Source organism: Macrobrachium rosenbergii, unplaced genomic scaffold (assembly GCF_040412425.1).
Source record: "Macrobrachium rosenbergii isolate ZJJX-2024 unplaced genomic scaffold, ASM4041242v1 171, whole genome shotgun sequence".
Taxonomy (NCBI): Eukaryota; Metazoa; Arthropoda; class Malacostraca; order Decapoda; family Palaemonidae; genus Macrobrachium; species Macrobrachium rosenbergii.
The window spans coordinates 542337-566125 of record NW_027100729.1 but is presented as its reverse complement, the minus strand read 5'-3'; the positions used below and the strand labels follow the sequence as shown (position 1 = coordinate 566125).

At 39.0% G+C, this 23789-nt stretch overlaps 1 protein-coding gene across 15 annotated transcripts in view; it reads right to left on the bottom strand.

Moving 5' to 3' along the window:
- The window catches only part of HnRNP-K (Heterogeneous nuclear ribonucleoprotein K), an 83655-nt gene that overhangs the window by 7370 nt on the left and 52496 nt on the right, over nucleotides 1–23789 (bottom strand). For 7 of the 15 annotated variants that reach the window (XM_067103026.1, XM_067103032.1, XM_067103029.1 and 4 more), the window contains 5 exons: nucleotides 15632–15726; nucleotides 15025–15081; nucleotides 11767–11810; nucleotides 6662–6734; nucleotides 5449–5574 (listed from right to left, as the gene is read on the bottom strand). In XM_067103026.1, the coding sequence (XP_066959127.1) occupies nucleotides 5449–5574; nucleotides 6662–6734; nucleotides 11767–11810; nucleotides 15025–15081; nucleotides 15632–15726 (395 nt within the window). Of the gene's footprint in view, nucleotides 1–5448; nucleotides 5575–6661; nucleotides 6735–11766; nucleotides 11811–15024; nucleotides 15082–15631; nucleotides 15727–22505; nucleotides 22645–23789 lie in introns of those variants that run through there. The other 8 variants (XM_067103027.1, XM_067103034.1, XM_067103031.1 and 5 more) reach the window with 3 other exon arrangements.

Below are 23789 nucleotides of genomic sequence, written 5' to 3'. Positions count from 1 at the left end.
GAAAACTAAATTTCTAGGTCAAAATATCTCCATAAACTGACTTCTGGGTCAAACTATCTAAGTAATTCAATTTCTGGGTCAAAATGTCTCCATAAACTGAAATTCTGGGTCCAATTATCTCCACAAACTCAATTTCTGGGTCAGTATACTATATACACTCAATTTCTGGGTCAAACTATCTCTGTAAACCCACTATATACACTCAATTTCTGGGTCAAACTATCTGGAAACCCAATTTCTGGGTAAAAATATTTCTGCAAACTAAACTTCTGGGTCAAATTATCACTGTATACTCAATTTCTTGGTCAAAATATCTCTGCAAGCAACTTCTGAGATGAACTATCTCAGTAATTCAATTTCTGGGTTAAAATATCTCTGTAAACTCAATTTCTAGATCAGAATATCTCCGTAAACTCAATTTCTGGATCAGAATATACCTGTAAACTCAATTTCTTTGTCAAAATATCTCCGTAAACTCAATTCCTGGATCAGAATATCTCTATAAACTCAATTTCTGGGTCAAAATATCGCTGTAAACTCAATTTCTGGGTCAAAATGTCTCTGTAAACTGAACTTCTGGGCCAAGCTATCTCCATAAACTCAATTTCTGGGTCAAATATCTCTAATTTGATTTCTGGGTAAAAATGTTTCCATAAACTGAACTTCTGGGTCAAAATATCTCCCTAATTCAATTTCTGGGTCAAAATGTCCCAATAAACTAAATTTCTGGATCAAACTATCTCTGCAGACTCAATTTCTGGGTCAAAATATCTCCGTAAATTAAATTTCTGGGTTAAAATATCTCCGCAAACTGAAGTTTTGGGTCAAGATCTGATGATAAAATTTTGGGTCATAATTGAAATTGAGAGAGAGATGGGTTATTGACCTTAAAGCTGATGACGTCACTTCTTTGTCCCAGTGTATAGTACTAAATCTCTCTCTGGCAAGCATAATTCTCCGAGTAATAAAACAAGCTGAGAGAGAGAGAGAGAGAGAGAGAGAGAGAGAGAGAGAGAGAGAGAGAGAGAGAGAGAGAGAGAGAGAGAGAGAGAGAGAAACCTACTTGGGGCCGCAACATTAAAATGTAAAAAGTGGTTACCCGGTTCTTCCTCGATAAACTCTCTCTCTCTCCCCTCCCTCCCCAGACCTTCTACGAAATCAATAATGAGAGAGAGAGAGAGAGAGAGAGAGAGAGAGAAGAAAACTCTTTTATATATAAATAAAAACTTCAATAAATTCAGTCATTATCGGGAAATGCAACCCATAGGTCTAGAAGTCTTTAACTTCAAATATCTAAAAAAATCCTAAAATATTTGGTGGATTAATGAAGAGATTACGACAAAGTGAGAGAGAGAGAGAGAGAGAGAGAGAGCAATTACTGCGCCAATGATACAGCACGCACTCTCTCGGCCTAGAGCTTCAAGACACCAAAATACGTCTGCATTTGTCGTCCACAAAAGCGACTATTTCTCTCACTCTCTCTCTCATTCTCTTTCTCTCCTACGACGACAGCGACTCGATCCGTCACCTCCTCTAATCAACGGACGTAATAAAAACGACTTTAGCGACTTCAAGTCGCCGCGATGCGACAAAACCGAACGATTTGGTAGAAGTAGAAGTCTCGACGGAAAGCAAGATGTCGGCTGGTGAGAGAGAGAGAAAGGTTTAGGTCGGTGCTGGGGTGGGGTGGGGGGGTGGGGGGAGAGCGAGAGGGAGAGGGAGAGAGAGATCAATACGCGCTACTAACTCCTCCCCCTACCTACCGACCTCCTCCTACCTCCTCCTTCTCCCTCTCCCCCCCCCACTTTTATATCATCATAGCCGTTGTGTTGACGAGATTCAAACTAGTCTAATATATTATTATTTTTTTTGGCGCGCATTTTTTCGCGCGCAAATCGATGGCCGTGCCATTATCACGTACCTATTACGTACACGAACACAGACGTAAACGTACGTGCGTGCGTGTCCGTACGTACACAGCCCCACACACACAAAACATGCATGAGATCGATGACTAAGGGTGTGGCAGAGAGAGAGAGAGAGAGAGAGAGAGAGAGAGAGAGAGAGAGAGAGAGAGAGAGAGAGAGAGAGAGAGAGAAAGGATTTAGCTTTAGCGATTAATACTAAACTTGGCTTTAAAATAGACAGATCGATAGACACGCCTCGGGGGAATTTATTATTGATATATATATTCCGAAGGGGAATTGGTCCAATGTTCCTCCGCAGGGAACTCGGAAGGGGGTGGGAGGGGGGGGGGTGGTTTCGGCTGATTTCTATCTATTTGCGGACTTAGACACGATAGACGGATAGACAGGGAATCTAGGGAGTCCAATAATATATTCCAAAGGACGCCGGGACGGGTATTCCGACGGGAATATACTACTTCCAAGACCCAACTCGGTCGTCTGCTGCTGCTGCTGAAGAGAAGAGGACTTTTACCTGCTTCGTCGTCTGCTATTCCTCGTCGTCGTCGTCCTCCGCCTATTCTGCTTTCCCTCCTGCTTCCTGGACGCAGTAGTAGGCCATCCCCTCCGGGAGGGGAGGAAGGGCTCCTCCTCCGCTCCCTCGGGAGGATGTATGACGAATGCTGAGGGCACTGACATTATTCCAGTACGGAAAATCAAATCTTTTTTTCCAAATCACACAAATGGCGTCAAACACTCAAAGGTTTTTTAAAGAGTTCTTCCTCTGTAGGGGGCGCTGCCGCCGCCGCCGCCGCCGGCTCCTCAACCCTCGGCGTCTCTCCAGGAGGAGGAGGAGGAGGAGGAGGAGGAGGAAGAGTCCTTCTACACGTATATGCTAATACGACACCGAAGAAGGGCGCCTCCGTAGGGGAGTGGTTGGAGGACTGCTCCGAAAGGCAGCTCGGCTCGCAATGACACCACTGGAAGTACCGCTCTCTCTCTCTCCCTCTCTCTCTCTCTCTCGGTTACCTGGAGCTATCGACCCACACCACCACCACCACCACCACCACACAAGCTGCTGTTGGTGGTGGAGGGAGGGAGGGAGAGGGAGTGTTGGGGACTGGGGGGGGGCTGTTGAAGTCCCCCCCAACATTCTCCCAACCCCTCTCTCTCTCTCTCAAACTGTACCCCCCAAATAACTCGCCGTATCGGTCTATAAGTTAGGTGTTTCACACCCCCCCTTGCCCCACAGGAAGGGGGGCTTACACCCCTTCCCCACAGGGAGGGGGGTTTACACCCCTCTCCATCCCTACTACCCCCTACATACACACAGACACACCTTGCGCCACGTGTCAATTGAATTGGTCCCAACAAAGACGCCATTGTGCCGGGTACTCGTGGGTACGTGGGTACTTGTGGGCATTTCTGGGCATTTATGGGCACCGACTCGCGCCGCTAGTCGAAGGGAAGGTTATGTACGCGGCTAAATATTGCAAGTTTTACGGATTTTGGGCGAAAATAAATTCTCGTGATACTGTACAGAGAATTTTGAAATAATTCTCTATGAATATTGGAAATAATTCTACATAAATTGTGGGAACTATTCTCCTCTATACGTTCTGACAATAATTCTCTTCAAAATTCCACAAAATATTAACAAAAATTCTCTATAATATACATACATATAATTATATATATCAAATTATAGAATTTTAAAAATAATTCTCTATAACTTTTATATATAAATTCTACGGATTACTCTCATAAATCTATAGATTCCAGCAAAACGAAACTTCAGCAAAAAATTCTCATTAAATTCTACAGGTAATTTGGAAATAATTCTCTAAGTCTCGACAATAATTAAATAAATTCTGGGATAATTCTCTGCAACTCCTGACATAATTCTACTTAAATTATTGGAATAATTCTCAATAAATTCCAGCAATAATTCTCCAAGAGGTTTTACGAAAGAGCAAAAAATTATAATTTAAATTGTCAATGGAATTTGGAAACAATTCTCTATAAATTAATAATTTCAATCAAAATTTTACAAAACTTTAGCAAAAAAATTCTCACCAAATGTTGAAATAATTATCCATGAATCTCTGGAAAATTCAAAACAAATTCTCAAAATAATTCTCCATAATTTTAATCCACTTTACCTAACTTTGGAAAAAAAAAAAAAAAACTCACCAAATCTCGAAATAATTCTCCATGACTCTGGGGATATTTCGACAAATTCCATGAAAAATTTCCTACAAATTCCCCCTAATTCTCGCCAACTTCCAGCGTTAATCCTTATCAAATTCTACAAGTTGCACCAAATTCCCAAATAATTCTCCACGAATCTTTGAAACAATTAAAACAATTCTGTGGATATTTTGCTACAAATTCCATAAACATTTTTCTCTACAAACTATCTACAAATTCCAGGAAAATTCATCACAAATTCTCTAAGAATTCCATGAATAATTCTCTACAAATTCTCCATAATTCACTACAAATTCCCTAAAAAGTTCTCCACAAATTCCATAAACAATTATCTAAAAATCCTCCCTCATTCTCGACAAATTCCACGAATAATTCTCCCTAATTGCTCGACAAATTCCATAAAAATTCTCCATGACCTCCATAATTCTCTACAAATTCCCTAAAAAATTCTCCCTCACTCTCGACAAATCCCACGAATAATTCTCCCAAAATTCTCAACAAAGCCCATAAAAATTATCCAAGAATTCTCCCTGATTCTCTACAAATTCCCTTAAAAATTCTCCCAACATTCTCGACACAAATTCCGTAAAAAATTCCCCTTAATTCTCTACAAATTCCACAGATTCTCGACAAATTCCATTAAAAATTTCTCCCTAAATTGTCGACAAACTCCAGCATTTTCCTCGACAAGATCTAAAGTTCCAGAAATAATAATAATAATAATAATAATAATAATCCCTTACAAACTCTCCAACAGTAACCAGTTCCCATGTTATGGGACCAAAACCCCCAAATTCAGGCCCATAACCCCCTCCCTTGGACCTGCCAACACCCCCTGAGGGACCCATTTGAACCCCCCTAAATAGGGGGGTGGGGGGGGGGCGGAGCCGTCACCTAGGGGACAGGCAGTAAACAGACAGGCACGCACATACAGAATCGATAAATGCACAGACGTACTGCTGTATTGTACTGCCTTAGGTATTCTTGATATTCTTCTTATTCCTATTCTTGATATTATTATTATTATATATTACTATTATCATTATTACTATTTAGGTATTCTTGATATTATTATTATTCTTATTTATTACCTATTCTAAATATCAACATTCTTGATATTACTGTACAGTGCTTGGGTACTCCTTCAGACACAGCCCCCTATTCTTGATATCTACATTCTTGTTGGAACGGAATGGAATGGAGAGTTTAGGCCAAAGGCCAAGCACTGGGGTCTAAGAGGTCACTCACTGCGAGTACAGTGGGCAGGCCTGAATGAAAGAAACCCTCTAGCAATGCCTACAGTGCACCGTCAACATTCTTGATATTGACTCACCTCTCTCAGCTCCTTGATCTTGGCCCCACCTTTGCCGATGACACAACCTGCCTGGCTCTGGTGCACGAGGATCCTGGCGTCCGTCTCCGTGTTCCCCTTCTGCTGGGCCTGCGTCAGGAGGTCATTCTTGATATTCGAGAGTGGGCAAAGTTCTCCTAATATACTTGTCATTCCCAAAAGACTTAAAAGCTACAAAGGGTCATCAATCATTTCACATTCTTGATATTCAGAAGGTGATAGAAATGGACAAGGGGCCTCCAATGCTTCATAATCTTCAGGTTACATTCTAGATATTACAAGGGACTGAGAAGGACCTTTTATAATGAACTGTATATTCTTGATATTAAAAAAGTGACAAGGGGCCTTCAGTACTCTCTATTTTTTTTTTATCTTAAGACAGACAAAAAGGCTCCTTCAAAACACTCCATATTCTTGATATTCAAAACAAGGGTAAAGGCCCCTTCACTCATTTCATATTCTTGATATTCAAAAAAAGAAAAGAGGCTTCCAACAGACTTTACACTTTCAAAATATAAATGTGTGAAAGGGTCTAAAATAATTTCTTATTCTTGATATCTCAATGGGCCTAGAAATCCATGTCACTTTCTTGATATTTACAAGGGGGAGAAGAACCTTCAACTATATTCTATCATTCTTGATATTGAAACTGACTAAGGGACTTCTGTTCTACTACACATTCTTGATATTTAAAAAAGAAACAAAAGGGATTAAATCATTCCACTGTACATCCTTGATATTTCAAGTGACAAAGGGACTTTCAATAAACTTCACATTCTTGATATCTAATCAAAAAGAATAAAGTGACAAAAGGGATTCTTAATCCACTGAATATTCTAGATATTTAAAATGACAAAGGGATTTCTTATTCCAATTCACATTCTTGATATTTAAGGTGACAAAGGGACTTTCAATCTACCTCATATTCTTGACATTTAAAGTAACAAAGGGATTTTCAATAAACTTCACATTCTTGATATTTCAAGTGACAAAGGGAGTTTCAATAAACTTCACATCCTTGATATTTCAAGTGACAAAGGGACTCTCAATAAACTTCACATTCTTGATATTTCAAGTGACAAAGGGACTCTCAATAAACTTCACATTCTTGATAGTTAAGGTGACAAAGGGACTCTCGACAGACCTCACACTCTTGATACTCAAGCAAAAGAGACCTCGCAGAGGAGTGACCTACCTCATCGAGGCATTCGAGGACCTCTGAGAGAACCTTCAGAACAACGTCTTCGGATCCACCGATGGTCAACACCCTGGAATGCAAACACGTGACATGTCCGTAACGCCTACACACACACACACACACACACAGACAGGGAGAGAGAGAGAGAGAGAGAGAGAGAGAGAGAGAGAGAGAGAGAGAGAGAGAGAGAGAGAGAGAGAGAGAGAGAGAGAGAGAGAGAGCTGGTTGTCGTTGCCTCAAAAATAGTTTTATATTTCACAATTATAAGAGAGAGAGAGATACAAAACTGGTTATCGTTACCTCAGAAAAAGTTTTATATTTCACAATGTGAGAGAGAGAGAGAGAGAGAGAGAGAGAGAGAGAGAGAGAGAGAGAGAGAGAGAGAGAGAGAGAGAGAGAGAGAGAGCAGGCAGGTAAGAAAGGTGGTCCACTTTACCCTAATTTGGACCTCAGTGGGTCAGGTAAAGAACACACTCAACAACCCCCCCTCCCCCTCTCTCTCTCTCAGTTAAGAGGGGGGACTGGGAGGAGGGTGTACAAACACACCCCCTCCTCCTCCTCCTCCTCAGAGAGAGAGAGAGAGAGAGAGAGAGAGAGAGAGAGAGAGAGAGAGAGAGAGAGAGAGAGAGAGGATCGATTTGCAAAACACGGAACACCATGACGAATTCGGGGGTGGGCCAAAGTTTTGTCTTGTTACCCGGGGCAACGCTATACGGTTTAGGTACATTAGGCGAGGCAACACCCTAAATACGCAGAGAGAGAGAGAGAGAGAGAGAGAGAGAGAGAGAGAGAGTCGGGAAACAACAGAAAACAAAATTAGAGCACCACAGGAATAAAACACGGAAAACCACATATATAAACACATATATAATATAAAACAATTCTTTCAATATGATATAATATAAAATCAGGGAGCCGGCTGGTCCAGGGAGTCAATTTGGCCGCAGTTCTTGTGCCTTAACAAATTCTCAAAAAATGCTCAATTAATTCCCTTCGGCATACTGACTCACTGTACCGCCACGTACAAATTACTCTGACAATTTAGTTTTCTATCAAATAAAACTGAAAAAATGTTTTTGAAATAAAAAACTAAACTAAAAACGAAATGAAAAACATCCATGGTATATGTTTTTATATATATAAAAATATATATATATATTGAGAGAGAGTGAAAACACAGTATTTTATATTTTCTTGTATCCTATATGGAGGTGTATACATTGGGGTGTGGGGGGAGAGAGAGAGAGAGAGAGAGAGAGAGAGAGAGAGAGAGAGAGAGAGAGAGAGAGAGAGAGAGAGAGAGAGAGAGAGAGAGCACCGCAGCAATAACAGTTAAATATTGATGGGTGGCACTGGTAGGTAAAAAACGACCAAACAATGAAATCCACACAGACATCACATGTAAAAGACCATATTAAGCGTTGCCATACACTTACCATTGAGAGAGAGAGAGAGAGAGAGAGAGAGAGAGAGAGAGAGAGAGAGAGAGAGAGAGAGAGAGAGAGAGAGAGAGAGAGAGAGAGAGAGAGAATCCTTAATTCAGAGCATTCCAGATATATATATATATATATATATATATATATATATATATATATATATATATATATATATATATATATATATATATATATATAATTAATGTTAAACTTATATTAAATTTCAGACTGAAAAGACAAAGTACTTGATACTGAACATCTTTTAGGTTAAATTTCTGTGAAATTTCAGACTGAAAAGATAATGTATTTGACCACAAATACATATCTTCGATGTTGCCTATCTTTAAGGTTAAATTTCTGTTAAATTTAGGACTGAAAAGACAAAGTATCTGACACTATGTATCTGTTAAACTTCAGACTGAAAAGACAAAGTATCTGACACTAAACATCTGTTAAATTTCTGGCTGAAAAGACAAAGTATTTGACACTAAATACCTGACACTAAACATCTGTTAAATTTCTGGCTGAAAAGACAAAGTATTTGACACTAAATACAAGTCAAATTTCAAATTGGAAAGACAAAGTAAGATAAAGTATCTAACACTAATTATCTGTTAAATTTCTGACTGAAAAGACAATGTATTTGGGCACTACATATCTGTTCAGTTTCAGACTGAAAAGACAATGTATCTGTTAAATTTCTGGCTGGTAAGACAAGGTATCTGACACTACATATCTGTTAAATTTCAGACTGAAAAGACAAAGTATCTAACACTAAACATCTGTTAAATTTCAGACTGAAAAGACAAAGTATCCGATACTACATACAAGTTAAATTTCAAACTGGAATGACAAAGTATCTGACACTGCGTATCTGTTAAATTTCTGGCTGAAAAGACAAAGTGTCTGACACCAAACATCTGTAAATTTCTGGCTGAAAAGACAAAGTATCTGACCCTATATACAAGTTAAATTTCAGACTGAAAAGACAGAAGTATTTGATCCTACATTTAAGTTAAATCTTTGACTGAGAAGACAAAGTATTTGACCCTACATACAAGTTAAATTTCAGACTGAAAAGACAAAAGTATTTGATCCTACATTAAGTTAAAGCTTTGACTGAAAAGACAAAGTATTTGACCCAACACACAAGTTAAATTTCAGACTGAAAAGACAAAAGTATCTGATCCTACATTCAAGTTAAATTTCAGACTGAAATTAAGAAGTATTTGACACTACAGACCTGTTAAATTTCTGACTGAAAAGACAGTATTTGACACTACATGTCTGTTAAATTTTTTACTGAAAAGACAAAGTATTTAACACTACACATCCGTTAAATTTCTGACTGAAAAGACAAAGTATTTGACTCTACATATCCATTAACTTTCAGACTGAAAAGACATAGTATTTGACACTACATACTGTTAAATTTCTGACTGAAAAGACAATGTATTTGGCACGACAGTTCTGTTAGGTTTCGGACTGAAAGACAATGTACTTGACACTGCATATCTGTTAAATTTCCAACTGGAAAGACAAAGTATTTGACCTTAAATATAAGTTAAAAATTTCTTAAATATAAGTTAAAAATTTCAGACTGGAAAGAATTTGACCCTACATGTAAGTTACATTTCAGAACGGAAAGACAAAGTATTTGATGCAAAATACATATCTTTTAAGCTGAACATCTGTTAAATTTCACACTGAAAAGACAATGTGTTTGACACTAAATATCTTCAGGTTAAATTTCCCTTATAAATTTTAGACTGGTTATTCAAAGTATTTGACCTAAATATCTTCCACGTTAAATTTCAGACTGAAAAGACAATGTATTTGGTGCTAAATATCTTTTACATTAAATATCTGTTCAATTTTAGACGGAAATGACCCCAAATGTCCCGTATGTTTTAAATATATGTTAAATTTCAGACTGAAAATCTGCATCATAAAAACACACAGCAAACTGGAATGCTCGGACATATCCCAACACTAAAACCAAAAGAACCTGCAATAAAAACATGAAGCTCAAGAGACAATTAACAGAATTAGGAATTTAACATTAGTTTCCCCACATGTTCACGCCATCTGGAGCACCCTGTTATCCATACTTACTGGAGAGGCTGGTTGGCGATTTAGAGAGAGATTACCAAGAGATTTGTTTTAAGAGATTATTTCAAGAGATTTTAAAGAGATTCAACGGCGGAGGGCGAGAGAGACAAGACAACAAGCATAAGGAAAACGGAAGAAGGAGGAGAAGGAGGAAGGTGAGATGCGGACGCCATGGGGGTGGGGGGAGAAAACAAATGACAAACACATCTATCCACTGACTTTTAAAGAGAGAGAAAAAAAAACTCATGCACTTTAAGACACGTCAACTCCACAGACACAACTTACACGAAAGACAAGGTCAGGTCACAGATGCAAGCGACGTAACGACGTATCATCGACACTGTTCTCAGGAAGGTTTTTTTTTTCAGTGGGGACACAGGGGGACATTTTGGGACATTCAGGGACACAGGGGGACATTCTGGGACAGGGGGAGTCTGACTGGATTAAGGGGGTTTAAGGGAGGAAGAGAGGGGGAGGGGGTTTGAGAGATCAAGAAGAACCAATAGAGAGAGAGAGAGAGAGAGAGAGAGAGAGAGAGAGAGAGAGAGAGAGAGAGAGACGAGGCCTAGAATTATCGCAGTAAGAGTAGTCCACAAACAAAAGAGAGAGAGAGAGAGATTCGGACGAAAGTGTGAATGGGGGAACAAAAAACCTGATTAAAATAATAATAATAATACTGATAATAATAATAATAATCATAATAATAATAATAATAATAATAATACTGATAATATAAAAGTGTTTATAGTTTCAACCTCCATACAGGACAACTACTGAATTCATCATCATCATCAGGGCCCCATTTGCCTGGGCATTGTGCGGTGGGAGCCGGGCATTGAGGGAAGAAACGGGCACTGGCCGGCATTAGCTTGCTGGGGTAGCAGACACCGGTGATGTCCCTAATCCGACACCTCCCCCTCCTTGCCTTGGAGCAAAGAGGAAGAGGAGAAGGAGATAGATGTTGGCATCATCAGAGATAGATGTCGGCATCATCAGAGATAGATGTCGGCATCATCAGAGATAGATGTCGGCATCATCAGAGATAGATGTCGGCACCATCAGAGATGGGTGTCGGCATCATCAGAGATAGACGTCGGCATCATCAGAGATAGACGTTGGCATCATCAGAGATAGACGTTGGCATCATCAGAGATAGATGTCGGCATCATCAGAGATAGATGTCGGCATCATCAGAGATAGATGTCGGCATCATCAGAGATAGATGTCGGCATCATCAGAGATAGGTGTCGGCATTACCGGCAGCAGCGTCCGGCTACCCCAAAAGCTTCATTCTTCCGTCTTCCTTTCTTTCTCTTGGTGGCCGGCCAGTGGGACGTTTCCCCGCGGCCCAACACCACACGCTGGATATATATATATGTAAAGAGAGTGAGGCAGATCAGATCACATGACCATCAGACATGATCAGAGCGGATCGGATCAGATGAGAGAGCAGACAGAGCAGAGCAATAACAAAGAGAACTTAGCAGCAGCAGCAGCAGCATCAGAGAATAATATAACAAGAGAAACACACAAATGTCTGGTGGTTCTAATTACCGTTCGGGGCCTGGGCAATCTGGGACGATAATACTGGCTGGATTCTGCTCATGGGGAAGAAGAAGAGGGGCATGGCGGGCGGGCATTGCGGGCGGGCGGGCGGGCGGGCGGTTGGGCGGGCGGGCGGGCATGGCTCGTGACGTTGTTTGGTTGTTTGGTTGGTTGATTGGGCAAGACAGAACAACCAATCAGAGATCAGAGAAGACCACATGGGGCGGGGCCAACAACAACGGCGGGGCACACGCGAATGTGTTGTTCGTGTGGGGGAGAGAGAGAAAAAGAGACAGAGAGTGAGTGAGTGAGCGAGCGAGCGAGAGCGAGACACACGACAGCAGAGTGCGGGCCGGGAGGGGCATCACTGAGTGAGAGAGATTTTTATATATATATATATGTATAGAGACCTGACTTTCTTTTTTTTCTTTCTTCTGCTTCTTCGTCTTCTCCTTCATCATCAAATATCTCTCTTATTTGTCTCTTTGTCTTATTTTATGCTTTATTACATTACCATTTAACATCAATGAATCATCAACTTGTATGTACAATCCTCAACATAAGTACAGTACTCTACTTGCTCAAACTTTTTTGTGCCACTGTGCCGACTATCGTCACATAAGGGGGGGCCAAAAAAAAAACACACACACACAAAATATTCCCTAAAACTTCGGTTCAATGGACTATTTCTATAGTGGTATAGTTACAGCAGTGGTAGAAGTGGTAGTAGCAGTGAGCAGACCGTCCCCCCCTCCCCCTCCCAGAGAGAGAGGAGTCAAGAATGGCGAAAGTGAGGAAAAATATTATGTCTGGTGAAAAAAATGGATAAAAACCAGCTATATTGTCCTTAAAAAAAACTCGTTCATTTTTTTCTCTCTAAGGGTTGGGGGAGGAGAGACAATCGGCAGTTTCCTTCCAGCCTGGGCGGCTACCAAGACAGGAGGTTGTGGTGGTATTATAAGAGAGAGTAGTGAGTAGTGGTGGAATTTTTTTCTCTAAAAAAGAAAAAACTACTGACGCCTTATCATCTCACTCACGGCTTTCGAATCTGAATTTCAGGATGAATCCAGAACTAAGTTTAAAATGGTTTTTAATCGAAAATCTAAGGTTCCAAGTAAGTTTGATATGAAAGGCCAAAAAAGTTTTGTTTAAAAACTGGAATTTGGTGCAAAATGGAGGACGTGTCTGAGGAATGTGTCAGTTTATCTTACAAGTTTTGATACAAAGTTTGGAATTAAAAACTGCTAAACTGCTTCAAATCATAATTTATGTCTTCAATAAAAAATATAGTTTTCAGATAAATTTTTCAATAAAAAACTAAGACAGTTAAAAAAAAACTTATTATACAAAGTTTTGAATCAAAACCTTACATTTCTGGATATATACAAAGTTTTAAAATATGTGTTATAAAAAAAACACCGAAGTTTTATATAAAATATCCAAGTTTGAACAAACTTTTAACCTAATTTTTATAAAAAAAAAAAAAAACTTAGCTTAAAACTGTTATATATAAAAGCCTAAGTTTCAAACCTAGTTTATCAAAATGAAAAACCTCGATTTTAAATCAAGTTTTACACAGAAAAACTCAAGTTTTAAACGAAGTTTATCAAAATGAAAAACCTCGATTTTCAAACTAATTTTATACAGAAAAACCTATTTTTCAAACTTAATCAAAATAAAAAACCCTAATTTGCAAAATAATTTTACAAAGAAAAACCTATTTTTCAAACCAAGTTTAACAAAATGAAAAACCTATATTTTCAAACAAATTTCATACATAAAACCCCTAAGTCTTAAACTCGCCACGTTCCTCAGGAGATGCCCAAAATTTGGCTCCACCTATCCCATTAGTTCCTTAGCTTTCAATTTTGATATAATCCGTGAGTCGTGAGTCGACATGAGAGAGAGAGAGAGAGAGAGAGAGAGAGAGAGAGAGAGAGAGAGAGAGAGAGAGAGAGAGAGAGAGAGAGGGGGGACGTGCGTGAGTGAGTGCATGAGTCAGGCCAGACTTGGGTGAGAGAGAGAGAGAGAGAGAGAGAGAGAGAGAGAGAGAGAGAGAGAGAGAGAGAGAGAGAGAGAGAGAGAGAAATATATATATATATAAGCCTTCACCCTACAGAATCACTGTATCTACGGAATTCAAATTGGAAAAAAACAGAGAAAAAATTAAATAAAATCAAAATATGTCAACAAAATCAAAGTGCTGAGACAGGCATATCGAGTCGAGTGGCGGATGGTGACGGGGCATGAATGGGAATTTGGGGCATGAATGGAACAGCAGAGCAAAGGTGGTAATGGGCGGAAACCATGCAGTTCAATTGGTCAAAATTGGGTGATGTTGAGTTGGATGGGCATGAGTGGGCATTTTGGGGCATAGGAATGGAATTTCGGGGCATAGGAACGACATTTTGGGCATAGGAATGGCACTTTGGGACATAGGAATGGCACTTTGGGGTATAGGAATGGACTTTGGGGCATAGGAATGATACTTTGGGGCACAGGAATGGCACTTTGGGGCACAGGAATAGCACTTTGAGGCATAGAAATGGCACTTTGGGGCATAGGTATGGCACTCTGGGGCATAGGAATGGCACTTTGGGCACAGGAATGGCACTTTTGGGCATAGGAATGGCATTTTGGTGTATGAGAATGGAATTTAAGGGCATAGGAATGACATTTTGGGGCATAGGAATGGTACTTTGGGGCATAAGAATGGAACTTGAGGGCATAGGAAGGACATTTGGGGCATAGGAATAGAATCTTGGGGCATAAGAAAGCATTTAGGGGCAGAGGGATGACATTTGGGGCACAGGAATGGAATTCAGGGCATAGGAATAGGCTTTGGGACACAGGACTGCCATTTTGGTACTTACGAATGGCACTTTGGGGCACAGGAATGGCAGAGTGAAGGTGGACGGGGGCGGAAACCATGCAAATAAATTCACCACATTTGGAGATAGTTGGGGTCACTATGAGTGGGTAGATGGGGTTCAGTGGGCATGAATGAGCATTTCGGGGCACAGGAATACCAGAGCGAAGGTGGATGTGTGCACGGGAACCTTCATGCACTGATTAAGTATGCGGGGGACAACTGGGTCACTCTGAATGGGATACCGGTGGGAATGGATGACGAGGCATAGGAATCAGGAGGATGAGGATGAGAGAGGTGGGGGTGGGTGGGTGGATGGGGCATCACACACCATCTAACGTGTCTAATCGTAAATATATATATATATATCTCTAGTCACCGTCGAATTGCATACAGACCTCGCTGCGGAGGCGCGAGATGTTCTGCCCGCCCTTCCCTATGACGGATCCTGCGGCCTGCAAGAGAGGAGAGAGAGAGAGAGGGCATTGTGGGTACTGAGCTGGAAATGGGGCATTACAGGTCTTTGGGAGCTGTGTGTGTGTGTTTGAGTGTAACTAATATGTATATATATATATATATATATATATATATATATATATATATATATATATATATATATATATATATATATATATATATACATACATAATATACATGACAGGATGATGGTAATCATCCTCCTTCCATGACTGGTTTTGTGGTTAAATATTCAATACAACAACAATAGTAATAATAATAATAATAATAATAATAATAATAATGATAATAAATATGGACAGTCATGTGGAGAACCAAGGAGAAAAAATATGATTTCATAATATTAATATTTTGGTAATAATGTGCTATTAATAATTATCAATAATGACACAGACATGTGGAGAAAACAGGTGAAAAAAAATAAGATTAAATAATAAAAATAACTAATAACAATTCAAAATACGGCACAAACGCGTAGAGAAACCGGGAGAGAGGAGCCGAAACTCTCACTCACTCTCTCTCTCTCACCTTGCTCTGGATGAGGAGCCGCAGCTCCGTGTCGCCGGCTGGGCGGGCGCGTTTCAATGGAGTCTCTCCTTCCATCTCCGACATGCGTTTCATCCCTGCTCAGTGGAGGACGGCGCGGCCATGTGGGGAGACAGGGAGAAACAAACTTGATGTTAGTGAGATTATTATTCAGGAGTCTGGTGCAGAGAGAGAGAGAGAGAGAGAGAGAGAGAGAGAGAGAGAGAGAGAGAGAGAGAGAGAGAGCACAGTCTTGTGGGGAAACAGTGAAGAAAAAACTTGATGTTAGTAAGATTATTATTTGGGAGTCTGGTGCAGAGAGAGAGAGAGAGAGAGAGAGAGAGAGAGAGAGAGAGAGAGAGAGAGAGAGAGAGAGAGAGAGAGAGAGAGAGAGAGAATGTTGGTAATTGTAAGATGTTAATGGCAATGTGGTTTGGACATGTGGGGAAACTGGGAGAAATACTGATAATAGTACTAATAACATTAATAATATGGCACAGACATATACACAGAAACAGGGAAAAAGTAAATACAATTCAATAATAATAATAATAATAATAACAACAACAATAATAATAATAATAATATGGTGCAGGCAATTGGGGAAACAGGAAGAAATAATGATGATTTAATAATGCTAATGATACTGAACAGGAATAATAATAATAATAATAATAATAATATGAGAGAGAGAGAGAGAGAGAGACCCTCTCTCTCTCTCTCTCTCTCTCTCTCTCTCTCTCTCTCTCTCTCTCTATCATATATATATATATATATATATATATATATATATATATATATATATATATATATATATATATATATATATATATATATATATATATATATATATATATATATATATATATATATATATGACCTGCCCATGGAAGCACAGAAACAGGTGTATTACAATGCCCCCAAAAATTCCCCAGGGGCCTGGGCACCTTGCAATAATGCCCCTGGGGGACCTGGGCACTTCCCTTGGGGACCTGCCAATGCCCCAGGGGGGGGTACCAGGGGCACTGCCCACCCACATACCTGAACTAGAAAGCAGGGACGTCCACCTGGTCTGTCTTCCGAGGAACTGGGGCGTCTTGGGAAACCACGCAACCGTCACGGGCACACGCGCACGGACAGACACACACACACGGCCAAGCCTGATTGGTCCATACATCTATTGACCCACGGCTACCATCACACACCCCACCCCTCCCCCTCTCCGGGCGTGACGGACGGACACAAACACACACACACGCACAGGCAGAGGAGACTTCCAGAGGGCCGAGTTTGTCGAACTCGGCCCTATGATGTCCCCCTTTTTGCTTTGACGAAAATCGAAATTTGTCCCAAATTTTCGGGGAAACGGGCCTAACTGGGTCGAATTATCGGGTTGGGGGGGTGTAGCGGGATGTAGTGGGGGACTGCCCGCCACGCATCCCATTACCCACAACCCCCACAATGACCCCTCCCCACAACACGGCACTGCGACACACACGTGTCCGCCACATTGTTTACCGGTCGCTATGGAAACAGGCGCGGATGACCAAAACAAAGAGACGCTTGGCCGGCGATTTGGGGGGCTGGCCCACCTGCCCAAAAGGCGGGTGTTGGGGGTGGGGGGAGGGGGGAAGCTTCCTGCTTCACCTGGCGTCCGAAATCGCACGCTGGTTACCCTACATGGCCCACCTGACGCCTCCTAAAACCCAAACACCCCCCACCCTTGATAATGACGATTGAAGAAGGGTGTGGTGTACATTTTGCATTCAATACATTCTACTTCGATTGGTATGATACACTGCTGCTAAAAAGTGGCCCCCAAATGTTCCCTGATTGGAATACTGTGCCTCAAAACTGTCCCCTCACCACCTTCCTCTCTCTCTCTAACTTGGACTGGTATCGCCAAAAGTGGCGTTAATTATTACATTTATAGAGTTGACTAAAGTTCATCTAAGGACCGGGTACTTTTCACGAAGGGTAGAATTAAAACTGTCAAAGGAACTGGAGATACTAATTTAAAACTGTCCCTTAACCATCTTCCTCTCTCTAGCTTCGACTGGTATCGCCAAAAGTGGCGTTAATTACATTTATAAAGTTGATTAAATAAGTTAATCTTAGTACCGAGTATTTTTCACGAAGAGGAGAATTAAAACTGTCAAAAGGAACTGGAGATATTAATTTAAAACTGTCCCTTAACCATCTTCTCTCTGACTTCGGCTGGTATTGCCAAAAGTGGCGTTAATTACATTTATAAAGTTGCTTAAATAAGTTAAGTACTCCTAACTTAGCCCTGAGTATGTTTCAAGAGATTTAAATTAAAACTGTCAAAAAATATTGTCACAAAAACTGCAGGTATTAAAAAAGTGTCCCTTGACGATCTTCCTCTTTCAAAATTGAAAATGTCACGTCAGGTTAAAATATAAATGAACAAAAAGTGACTCCGTTTTTAAAAATAAAATTAGTCAATATTCAGGTTAAAATATTCACAAAAAGTGTCTCTCATTCGACAAATAAAATGAGTAAATATTCAGGTTAAAATATAAACGAACAAAAAGTGTCTCTCATTTATGTGTATATGAAAAGAAATTCCCTCCTTTAATAATAAAATACTTGACCAAAAAAGTATAAACTAAAAAATATATTTATTTATATTTAAAAATAAAAATATTTCCCTTACAAAATATACTTACTAAAAATATATAAAAATTCCCCTAAATATATATTAAAAACAAATATTTCCCTTAAAAATATATTAAAAACATAAATATTTCCCTTAAAAATACTAAAAACATAAATATTTCCCTTAAATATATTAAAAGTATATTTCCCTTAAAAATAATTTCCCTTCACAAATACAAATATAAATATTTCCCTTAAAATATATTAAAATCATATTTCACTTAAAATTATAATAAAAAAACAAACATTTCCCTTAAAAATATATTTTCCCCAAAAAATATATTAAAAAATAAATATTTCCCGTAAAAATATATTTAAAAAATAAATATTTTCCTTAAAAATATTAAAAAATTTATAAAAATATTTCTCTCAAAAATATATTTAAAAAATAAATATTTCCCTTAAATATATATATCAATATATATACTGACAAAAGCCGCTTATAAGAATATTGGCCTCTACAACAACAATTACACCCAATCAATATTTCAACCGAATTTGGGAAATGGTCCCACCCCCCTGTCAAAAGTACACCGGAAGCTCTCTGCCCATCCGTAAACCGGATATGCTAATCAGATCCGGAAATGGCGAACGGACTCTCTCTCTCTCTCTAACAACCTTTCTCTCTCTCTCTCTCTCCTTTTTAATCTTTTGCCATAATTCTCTCTCTCTCTCCAACGGATTTCAATACAATTTGGGAGCACATTCTGTAAGTTACACCTGGTCTCTTTTAATTACTTACTTCCGGTTATGTAGGCGAGTATTGTACCGAAGTAAGATTATAATAAAATAATAATAATAATAATAATTATTATTATTACTACTACTACTATAATTTTGCGAACGCTGAATTTCTCTATCTCTCTCTCTATCTTTTTCTCTCTCTCTACCAATCCCTCTCTCCCAGTCTCTTATCTCTCTCACCCCCAATCTTTTTTCTCTCTTTCTCCACCAATCCTCTCTCTCTCTCTCCCCCACCACCCTCCCTCCCTCTCTATCAATCTTTTTCTCTCTCTACCAATCTTTTACTCTCTCTCTGTCTCTCCCAATCTCTTTCTTATCTCTCTGTCTCTCCCAACCCCTCTCTCCCATTCTTTCTCACCCAATCTTTTTTTCTCTTTCTCTCCACCAATCCCACTCACTCTCTTTTTCTCTCCCAATCTCTCTCTCAATCTTTTTTCTCTCCACCAATCCCTCTCTTTCTCTCCCAACCCCGACACCTCTCTCTCGCTCTCTCTCTCTCTCTCTCTCTCTCTCTCTCTCTCTCTCTCTCTCTCTCAATCAAAAGCACAATGTCTAGCCAACGATAATTCAAGGGTCTAAAATTGTCTAAATGACATTATCCCAAGACAGTAAAATGTCTAAATGACAATATCAATGTCTAAATGACAATGCCAATGTCTAAATGACAAAGTCAATGTCTAAATGACAATGTCAATGTCTAAATGACAATATCAAAGTGTACATGACAATATCAATGTCTAAATGACAATATTCAATGTCTAAATGAACACTGTCAATGTCTAAATGACAATATCAAAGTCTAAATGACAATGATAATGTCTACATGACATTATCAAAGTCTAAATGACAATATTAATGTCTAAACGACAATGTCAAAGTATAAATGACAATGTCAAAGTCTGAATAACAATGTCAATGCTTAAGTGATAATGTCAAAGTCTAAATGACAATGTCAATGTCTAAATGACAATGTCAAAGTCTACATGACAATGTGGTCTGAATGGCAATATCAAAGTCTAAATGACAATGTCACTGTCTAAATGACACAACGAGTCTAAATGACAATATCAAAGACTAAATGACAATATCAACGCCTAAATGACACTATCAAGATCTAAATAACAATATCAAAGTCTAAATGACAATATCACAGTCTAATGACAATATCAAAGTCTAAATGACAATACCAAAGTCTAAATGACAATATCAAAGTCTAAATAACACTGTCTCTAAATGACATTATCAAAGTCTAAATGACAATGTCCACGGTCCCGGATCTCCTGACCACAAACTGAGTCCTAAGGCAGAGAGAGAGAGAGAGAGAGAGAGAGAGAGAGAGAGAGAGAGAGAGAGAGAGAGAGAGAGAGAGAGAGAGAGAGAGAGTTACTCCCCTCTGGAGGCAAATGGCATCTCTCCCAGATGCCCCAATCATGCAACCACTGCAATTACCTAACTCAGTCCCCCGGAGGCACTGGGCACTGGGCATTCCCCGGCTTAGAGCTAGCTTTATTTTCTTTAACCCGACATTTTCCCACTTTCGGTTCTTCGACGCTAGCTTTATTTTCTTTAATTTCTCACATTTTCTCATTTTAGAGCTAGCTTTATTTTCCCACTTTTAGTCTTTAGAGCCAGATTTTTCTTTATTTTCTCACTTTGTCTTGAGAGGTAGCTTTATTTTCTTTCACTTTTCTAAATCTTTAGAGCTGGCTTCATTTGCTTTAATTTCACATTTTCTCTATTAGTGTTTAGAGATAGCTTTATTTTCCCTTATTTCTCACTCTCAACCTCTCATAAAGAGTGTGAAAATATATTAAAGAAAATAAAGCTAGCTCTAAAAGAAATTTAAGCAAATACAGCCAGCTATAAAGACTAAGTGAGAAAATGTGAAAAATTAAAGCAAATAAAGCTAGCTCTAAAGACTAAAAGTGAGAAATTAAAGCAAATAAAGCTAGCTCTAATGACTAAGTGATAAAATGTGAGATTAAAGAGAATAAAGATAGCTCTAGACTAAAAGTGAGAAATTAAAGCAAATAAGCTAGCTCTAGTCTAAAATAAGAAATTTAAGAAAAACAGAAATCAGAGCAAATAAAGCTAGCTCTAAACACTGAGAAAAAATGAGAAATTAAAGAGAATACAGTTAGCTCTAAAGAATAAAAGTGAGAAATTAAAGAGAATAAAGTCAGCCCTAAAGAATGAGAAAATGTGAGAAATTAAAACAAATAAAGCTAGCTCTAAAGAATAAAATGAGATGTTAAAGAAAATAAAGCTAGTTTTAAAGACTAAGTGAGAAAATGTGAGAAACTAAAGTGAATAACGCTGGCTCTAAAGACTGAGAAAATGTGAGATATTGGAGATAATAAAGCTAGCTCTAAAGATGAAGTGAGAAACTAAAGAAAATAAAGCTAGCTCTAACGAACAGAAGTGAGAAATTAAAGCAAATAAATCTAGCTCTAAAAACACAGAAAATACCGGGAAATTAAATCTTTCTCACTCGTAAACAGTTTCAACAAAGCTTTAACCGAAACCCCACATATACTCCGCCATTTTCCAGTTTGAGCTCGACAAAGCTTCAATCTATATATACTATAAAGCTTTTATGGGGAGGGGAGGGGGAGGGGGGGCGGCTGCTACCCCTAAAGGCCAGGTGTGACACGGGGTATATAATTTGACCCATGGGCCCAAGGCCACAGGAAGTGGGCTGGCTGGCTGGCTGGGTGACCAGAAGGTACAGAGAGAGAGAGAGAGAGAGAGAGAGAGAGAGAGAGAGAGAGAGAGAGAGAGAGAGAGAGAGATTCACAAACTAAACAGCACCACTACTATCGTCAACATTACTAATATAAATATTTATCAATTCCATTATTTCGTTCAACAATAAATACTTATAATTATAAATAATTCCAATTTACACAAAACATCTTTATTTTTCGACCTTCGGAGGTCACGTGGTCTCGTGACGTCACTCGAAAACACGATTTTTCAAGAATGAATTGACTCCCGTTCATTCACTAATACTACAAATACTATTAAATGGAAGTGACTCATAATTAAACTTATTTATATGCAAGTAACTTATGATTACACTCATTTACATGAAAGTAACTCATGAGTACACTTACGTAAATATGCCACTTTTGACTACTGAGTTATATAAAGCATTTCCTGGACGTATAGGTAAGCAACTTCCAAGTACACTTATTTATATGTAAGTAACTTTAAGTACACTTATTTACACGTAAAGTAACTTCAAGTACACTTATTGATATGGAAGCAACTTATAACTGCACTCAAGTACATAAAAAGCCAAAAAAAAAAAAAAAAAAGTCTCCTTCATAATATCCACTTATAAAAAAAAGTGTATTATATACGCACTTGAATAAACATACGACGAATATGCGCACTGACGAATACACGACTAATATACGAGAAGAAACGACTCAAATATACAAATACTCACCACAAAACAAACGAGTTTGAACGAAGTATATTCGAGTTCCTGTCAAGTTGGACGTCTACAAGAAGGAGAGAGAGAGAGAGTGAGAGAGAGAGAGACAAGCAGGTGATATCTGACCGCGAGATGAAGGAACACTAGAGAGAGAGAGAGAGAGAGAGAGAGAGAGAGAGAGAGAGAGAGAGAGAGAGAGAGAGAGAGAGAGATGGGCCATCTTGTAGACAGGCCAGGCAGCCCCCAAACATTGCCACATCTTAATTCTCTCACAAAACGCATCTCATCTTCGTTGTTGTACACGACGAGGTACCTTCTCTTTCCCTCCCCACCCAACACAATGCCCCATAAAACGTTAACATAAAGTTGTAAACAACGAGTACCCAAAGTGGTGAATAGATTAAATATATATTATAATATATATACCAACAAGCAACTTTTTGGGGATAGCATGTTTATCATGCTGCCTGAGATCTCTCTCTCTCCCTCTCTCTCTCTCTCTCTCTCCCTTCTCCCCCCCTCTCTCTCTCTCTCTCTCTCTCTCATGTTTTATTCCATCCGTGGCTTCTACATCGCATCCAGCATCAATTATAAGAGAGAGAGAGATATTACCACACAGTGGCCCATTGATGCATTAATTCCGGAGAGAGGCCTTGCTTACTTGGGACGGTTATGTGGTGATCCAAGCTTACATTTGTAAGCTTTGGCCGTCAGCTTGATTTTTAGGGACGGCTCAAGCTTACGTTTATAACCTCTGGTCCTAAGTTTGAACTATAAGCTGGTAAATGTAAGCTTTGGCTCTGAGCTTGAATTATACACTTAGATTTATGAGCTCTGGTCCTGAGTTTGAATTTCTGGGAAAATTCAAGCTGGCATTGGTAAGCTTTGGCTCTGAGCTTGAATTGTATGCTTAGATTTATAAGCTTTGGCTCTCAGATAGAATTTTAGGGGCGATCCAAGCTTGAATTTATAACCTCTGGTAATCAGTTTGAATCTTAGGGGTGATTCAAGCTTACATTTGCAAAGTTTTGGCAATAAGCTCGAGTATATGTGGCTATTCATGCTTGGAAGCATTTCAAGATGGTTTAGACAAGTGAGAGGAATGGGAGGAAAATGTGACACTTTTATGTTTGATTCAAATTCCCTCATGATATGTAACAAAGCCATGATTCGAATTCTCTCATCATAACTAAACCATAATTCGAAGTCTCTCATAATAAGTAAACCATGATTCAAATTCTCTCATGATATGTAACAAAGCCATGATTCAAATTCTCTCATAATATATAACTAAAC